Source organism: Fukomys damarensis, unplaced genomic scaffold (assembly GCF_012274545.1).
Source record: "Fukomys damarensis isolate Sample0158 unplaced genomic scaffold, DMR_v1.0_HiC HiC_scaffold_39, whole genome shotgun sequence".
Taxonomy (NCBI): domain Eukaryota; kingdom Metazoa; phylum Chordata; class Mammalia; order Rodentia; family Bathyergidae; genus Fukomys; species Fukomys damarensis.
In genome coordinates this window covers 57,824,069-57,831,727 of record NW_022900951.1, presented here as the reverse complement: position 1 = coordinate 57,831,727, position 7,659 = coordinate 57,824,069, and the positions used below count along the sequence as shown (strand labels likewise).

Below are 7,659 nucleotides of genomic sequence, written 5' to 3'. Positions count from 1 at the left end.
GCCTGTTTTCTTCTCTATCCATCCTCATTTTACTATTCTCAATGCTAAAGTATCATTTAGAAATCATGGTGTTTCTTGTGCTTACTGACAACAGGTAGATGAAATTATTTTCTCTGCTTGTTGAATTTCAAATTTTCTACAGTTCAGCAAAACAAATTAACTTTGCAATCACCTATGCCTTTTCAGCACGATGTATATGTATGAAAATTGATGAGCTGATTTGACTATATTGTATGTTTGTCCAAATATATCACTTGTCTAAATTTTGTCCTTTCAACTTCTGCCTAAATGTCCAGAGCTTCTTTCCATTTTGACAGAATTTCTACCTCCCCCTCTCCCCTCCTTCCATAAATACTACACAGTAGTAGTAATAGAAAGTTCCTTTTTAAAAGTAAAATGTTAATAAAAATGCTTAGCCTGTCTGGGTTGTGGCAAAGTTCTAAGGCAAAAGTCTCATAAAGTGTAATACTGAACAAACAAGGAATTGATACTCATATATCTTGAGATATTCGGGGCAAAGTTCTAAACTCATTTATAAAATATGCTTTCCTTCAACCGCCTGCACCGAGTGTAATAATACCACATTTTAGTTAACAGGAACTAAAATTAAAGGGCACACCCCTTGGATACAGTATTAAAATCAGCACCTTCAGACCGGACCTCGATAATTCCCTGGAGTTCACCTCTAAGGGCCCCCTCCCCTTGGAGCCGCGCAAGCGTACAGAGAATTTGCTCCTCTCTCCCTCTTGCTCCCGCCTCTAACATAACCCCCTCAGTCTGCCTAAGACGCAGGCGCATCTCTTAAAGCCTGGTCCGTACCCACCTCTCCTTTCTCTTTATTTCGTTCTCCCTCCTCTTCTTGCACCTCCGCAGGTTCAAACTCTTGTTGGGGAGAGTGGCGGCGATCGCGAGGTCACGTGATGAGCATCCTGCTGCCCAACATGGCGGAGTTCGACACCATCTCGGAACTGGAGGAGGAGGAAGAAGCAGCAACGTCGTCGTCGCCGCCGTCGTCGTCGTCGTCGGTATCTGGGCCGGACGATGACGAGGAAGATGAGGAGGAGGAGGAAGAGGAGGAGGAGGAGGACGAAGAAGAAGGGATAGAGGAGGAGGCGCCGCCCCCACCTCGGGTAGTGAGCGAGGAGCATCTGCGGAGATATGCCCCCGACCCTGTATTGGTGCGGGGCGCAGGTCATATCACTGTGTAAGTGAGAGGGGGCCGTGGGGTTTGCAAAGGCAAAGATTTGGCTACAGGGAAAATAAGGGAGGGGGGCTGTGGAGTGGGGGAAGGGTGGTTGAGGCGTGCAGTGAGGAAAGGGCACCTGGTCTAAATGGAGAAACCGAGAGTGAGGAGGTGTGCAAGAAGTGAGGAGAATGTGTTAATGTACCAAATGCAGGTTTAGAGTAGGAAAAGGACGGGGAAGTTAGGGGTTTGAGAATCAGAGGCACTGGGGTGGGGGGTGAGTCTCCTTTTTTTTGTATGTATGTTGGCAAGAATAGTCTCTAAACTGCAGGATGTACGAAAGGATTCTTTGCTATCAAGATTAGTGTCTAGTGGAAAACAGCGACTGCTGTAACATGTGACAAGAACTAGGTTTGGGTTCTTCAAAACAGATATGTTTTGTGAATGTTATAAATATCTATACACCCATTTATTCATCCATCCAGTCTTCCTATCTAATAATCTTTATATGAATGAATACAATCATCCTTTCCCTGTTTAGAGTACCACTCACTGTGACGTTCCTTAAATATTATACCATTAAAGGTTCATATTGATAAGTACTGTAGCTTCAGGGGCATTAGTCAATGTTGCTTCTTTCTTGCCCTGTGACCTTGGTGGGTTGCTTCCTATTTCTGGGCCCTGGTTTCTCCATCTGTAAAATGAAGGTTTGAAGAAAATTTTTAAAAATGCAATTGGTATATGTTTTCGATACATAATAATTATATTCATCTTGGAAAACTGGTACATATACATGATTTCTAAAACCTTTCAGCTGTGAGATAATTTAACATACTTCTAGGGGATTATGTGTGCCCAAATACCAAATTTACAAAAATTAAATGTATATGGAAATTAGTTTTCCAGGAGCTGAGAATGATTTTTTTTGAAAATTTATCCAGGGTAGCTTTTGTTTTTTTTAAACAAATTGAAATCTTGGATCACATTTAAGAAAATAAAATGGTGGGGGGCACTTCATAAGATTGGTTGCAAAGGAAGAAGAAAAAAATTGGTATTTCTCTCGTCTTCAAAGAACACGTCCTTGTTTTTATTTGCTTGAATTATAAATATTTGGAAGTTTGAGTATTCTGTTATGGTCATTCTCTTAACTGTACTTTACTGCACTTTCAAAGTAGGCCTGTTCTTTCTTATTGTCTATAATTTTGATTATGGCTCACTATAACCTTTGACTTTCAGTTGAGTTTATATTGTATGAAACCATTTAGTATGTACTACGTGCTCCATCATATTAGCTTTTAATTTTTTTAATATGTCGAGTATTTTGACTCTAATACACTTTTGTAATCTTTGCATAAAATGTATTAACAAAGATTTTGAAATTTTAGAAGGACTTAGGGCGGCGTTTTAGACCTGCTTTTTGATTAGTCAATTTTAACAAAATCTTCCTTTGTCCAAGAATTTTGTAGATAGGCTACAATGTTCAGATGCCAGATTACCATGCTGTTTTACATCTAGCCCTTTAGATAGGGGGAGGCAAGTTATTACTCAAACTACTGTAATTGATTCTCCAAGGAAGGATCCTTTCATGCAGATTATTTTACATAATTAGAGCAAAGGTATCTTATTCCAGCCCATAATTTTATTCTCCAGCATTCCAACTCCACCTAATATTTTATAAAATTCAGACAGTAGGGAAGGAGCAAGGAAACAGAATTTAAGTTCCCTGAAACTTATTCGGGGTTCCATTCAACTCTCCATACAATTTACCAACTTATTTTCTCATTAAAAACGGAACACTGACAGTTGGCATGCCCAGGCCCTTATTAGAGGTGTAATGTCCTTCCTAGTGTTAGAATTCTGAAGTGGCAGTACCCGTGGTAACTGTTAGTTTAACTGAAGCCAAAACTGTAAAAGCACCAGGCAGTTCTTGGATGAGCAGACAATGTATAAAGTTTAGAAACTTACTTAATTTTATTGTACATATTCTTTCACCTAGAAAACACATTTGATATTAAATGTGTGGAATTTGAAGAAAAGGTTAAAAATTTAGATGCCCGGGACTTAGCTCAATGGCACCCCACCTGCCTTGCAAGTGCAAGGTCCTGATTTCGATCCCTACTAAGCAAAAGAAGAAAAGAAAAAACAAAGATTAAAATGTTTTGCTGAATCTGAGAAATGGGCTATGGTAGTAAAGCCTTCCTTAAATCGGGTGAAGTAATATTCTTAGGAAATCTCCAGCACTGCAAACATAACAGCAGCAACAACAACAATATATCAACTTCTGTTTAATTTTTTCTGGCATATGAGTGTGTGAGTTTCCCTAAACTATATGCCCTATCTGTTTTCACTTGTTTTTCAGTGATGCTGGAGAATGAAACTAGGGCCTTGCATGTGCTAGGGAAGCACTCTATCACTGAGCTACATCCAGCCCTAACCCTATCTGAATGAAATATTGTTTCTCATCCTCTCTCAACCCCGATTTTTTTCTATTCTCTGTTCAGTGTTTATTCTGTAGACGGCTTCAATTTTTGTCAGTTTAAAATGTGAGAGCCATGATCAGTTGTCGTATCCATTTCAGAAGGCTCAAAGAAAATATTTTTAAGGTTTTTACTATGAAGAAGTGATAGATGTTTCAGGTGATAAATATGTTTAACCTGATTCAAAGTCCGTATATCTTAAACTCAACATGGTTTTCCTTTCTACAATGGCTGTGTTTGTACTTGCTCTGTTTCTGACCCTTGTACCACCATTCCAATTAATATTTAAAATCGTTGAATTATTTTAACTCTTCCTTCTCCTTGAATTACCGTATGTCCATTTTTCCTAGGGCTGTGTCATCCTATCTTTTGAAATGAGCTTTTTTTTTTTTCATTTTCTTCATTCCTATTGGTACCATTCTGCTTTAGGTTGCCATCATCTTCTGCTTGAATTATTGTTGTTTTGTTGCCTCTCCCTACTCCTGTCTATCCTGTATGCTTGTGCTAAACTGATTTTCTTAAAATATAGTTAAATCATGTCACTTTCCTGCTGCTAAGCTGCACTGGATCTTTATTAAATCTAAATTTCTATACTGCCTTCCTCAGCATAGGAACTCCTCAGAGTTCAAGGAGTCCCTCCACTCATCCAAAGCTCCTTTTGTATCTTCCACACCCTTCTCTTCCAGCATCCTCATAGATCTTGCCCTTTTCTCTCCAATATTACCTCTCGCTACCTTTTGACTAGCTCATACTATAAATGTATTCAATCTTTCTGATTTGTAAAAATGAAATGACAAAAAGCCTTCCAATACCCACATTCCCTTTAGCTATTGTCTAATTTCTTTTCCTTGTCTTCAAAATTTTGTAAGAGTAGCTATGCTAACTATATTTATTTCCTCTGATCTAGATTCTTCAACCTCAGCCATAGAGGACTTGACCTCAGTTTAAGACACCATTATCCTCTTCTTTGCTAAGTCAATGGATATTTTTCATCCCCTATCTTTCTGTCCTCCCTGCTGCATTTGACACAACTCCCTTTGTTTGAAGACTTCTACTCTAGGGATCACAGACATACAGACCTTCAGAAGTAAGTAAGACAAATCACAGAAGATGGTACAGCCTAAATAGTAATGGGACCTTAGTTGAACTGGAAGGTATATGTCTTACCTAAAGATGTTCAAATTCTGATTAGAAGAAAATACTTTGCCAGCAAAAAACTTTAATCTCCTGATTCTCCTTGTACTTCTCAGATTATTTCTAAACCATCTCATTCAATGGGCTCGTCTTCCTTTCTTGCCTCTTGAATACCAGCGATCTCCAGAGTTTTATGCTCTATTCTTTTTATTCTTTCCTCTCCCTAGATAGTCTCATCTCATGGTTTCAATTATCTGATATCTCCCAAATGTATATCTCTGTAGCAGATTCCGCTTGGCCTTTTACTTGAGCCTTTTCACTTTATGGCCCACTGTCACCTTAAATTTAATGTATTTAAACAGAACTCAGCCTCGTGTCCTACTGTTTGTATCCCCAAAATCTGAGAAATGCCTTTTAAATTTATATTCTCCATCTCAGTTGGATGTACCTCTATCCACCCTATTATCCAACCGTGGTTCTTCTTCCCACTCGCACTTCTCACAGTTAAGAAGTCAGCAGATATTAAAAATATGACTTATAATTGCCTCTTTTCCTCCCATCGCTTCCTTTATTTAAGCCCCTTTCAGCACCCTGACTAGTTGTTTTACCTTCATTCTAACTACTCTTGGATTCATCCTCCTGCCTGCTGTGAGAGTAAGATACCAAAAAACCAAACTACTTTACTACTTAAGATTATTCTGTAGTTTTTACTTCACCCCCAGGTGATAGTCTAAGCATATAGGAATGGACCCTGCTCAGTCCCTGCCATTTTCTGTGTTTGCTGTTTCTTACCTTACTGCTTGTCTTCAAACTGGGGTCTCCACCTAAAACTGCGTCCAGGACTAGGGATGTCATTCAGTGGCACTGTGCCTGCCTGGCAAGCAAGAGGCCCTGAGTTTAATTCCTGGTACCAAAAATAAATAAATAAATAAATAAATAAATAAAATAAAACTGGGGCCAATATCCACCTCCCCTTATCCTAGCTTTCCATATATGACCACCTCCTACAAGTCTTTGTCCACATTAAATGTAAATTAATTTGTAAATTGTAAGCTGTGATAGCAAGAACAATTTCTCATGCCCTCTGAATCCTCAGTACCTTGCACAATACATGGCATGAAGTGAGTTGAATAAATATTGGTTCACTTTAGTAACAACATGCCCATTGTAGCTAAAACTATACCATAGGTATTACTTAACTGAGTCATGATGTGGAGAGGGCTTCAGAGCAGAGATATATATGGATAAACATTGTCATCAGTTTTACTGGTGGGATTTATGGCATGACCTTACATCTGATAGTGTTAAGCTGGCCCCTGTGTATACCCTATCTACTTGTATGTATCATCTTAATATTTTGACTTTGTAGTTACTTTAACAAGGTATTGATCTTTTAACGTGCAATTAATTACAATTTCGTAAGAAGTAGAATGGCCCAACCATTGTAATTCCAGTTTTAAAATAATAATCATGGATATTGGGGTTTCTTTTTTCAAATTTAAAAAATATGCAGCCAAATTAACTGCAATATATTTGAGATTATAGAAACAAAAATAATGAATAGTCACTTGAGTTATTGTTTCAGAAATCTTATGCATCGGAATGATATTATGTGTAAGTATGTTTATCACTTTTCTTCTTTTAGAATAAACATTTAGAACCAATGTATTGAAATATAAAAAAGAATTACATCTCATGAGATTTTTTCATTATTAATAGATATTACTATGTTCTTTAAAGTCTTAAAATATATGGATATTTACCCTTGCTAGAATACTGGTACAAATATTAGTAGAGATGATAGACTGCTAATTCTCAGGAATTCATAAATCGTCTCATTAAAATTAATTTAAAAAAGCTAAGGTTATTAGGTATAGAATGGAAGAAGATGACCAAATTCGTGGAACAGTGCATTTCTGCAAAAATTAAGAGAGTGCTACAAATTCTGATACTTCTCAAGTCAGAGAATGGGATGCATTTTCCCTTACCTATCTTTGAGGAATTATAGTGATGCACTGTTAATTTATGTTTATAACAGGTGAATATTTTATAAGGCTTTAGACTTTGAGAATACTGAGGTTATCTATGGTGACTTGTCATTATGAAGTGTGGAGAGACATGGCTATTTCTATATAATGAGATAAACCCAGGATCTTTTAAACATCTCTTTGTGTTATATACAATAGCCTTTCGTTTCCCCCTTTTCTTTGGTATAATAAATATAGAGTTCAATGCATGTGCTTCAGAATCATCAAGTGCATAGTTTTCTCGTAAAATTGTGTAACTTGCTGGCAGAATTTTACTACATAGTTTTATTAAACAGTCTGAGCACATGCATTTTAACTTACACAAGGTTTTGAAAGGCTCATATATGTCTACTTTCAAAAAGATTAAGAACAGTGAGAAGTGTAAGGAGGGAGGAAAGGAGAGGGAAGAACAACTAAAAGGACCCATTCTTGGCTTCAGTTTTTTTTACTCCAAAGAATTGTTCCAGGAAGTTCAAAATTTAGATATTGAAGACATTTAACAAAGGAAAGACAGTTGAGAACCACTAGGTAGGTAAGTTCAAACACATAAGAGTTTATATCTAAAATTGATAAAATAATAGAGTATGTAGCCCCCAAATGCCTGTACAATGCTGAAGGGCCCCACATCTTGGCCAGTGTCTGTCACAGATGAGTAAGGAGTAGATGAGCTTGTTTAACCTCTGTGAATTCAAAGTTCTTAACTTAATGCTTTGTAAAATAGAGCTGAGATGCTTTTTCAGTAACATTATCTCAGTAGATACTAAGTAAAACTCTTGGGTCTGAATATTTTTGAATTATTCCTTTTTTGTTTTCAGTTTTTTTTTTTTTTTTGGTTAAT

At 37.2% G+C, this 7,659-nt stretch overlaps 1 protein-coding gene across 2 annotated transcripts in view; it reads left to right on the top strand.

The window, feature by feature from the left end:
- The first annotated feature begins 720 nt into the window (after window positions 1-720).
- Window positions 721-7,659, top strand: part of Chic1 (cysteine rich hydrophobic domain 1) — an 80,291-nt gene continuing 73,352 nt past the window's right edge. For both annotated transcript variants that reach the window (XM_010631122.2, XM_010631113.2), the window contains exon 1: window positions 721-1,204. In XM_010631122.2, the coding sequence (XP_010629424.1) occupies window positions 921-1,204 (284 nt within the window). In that variant the 5' untranslated portion in view covers window positions 721-920. The remainder of the gene's footprint in view (window positions 1,205-7,659) is intronic.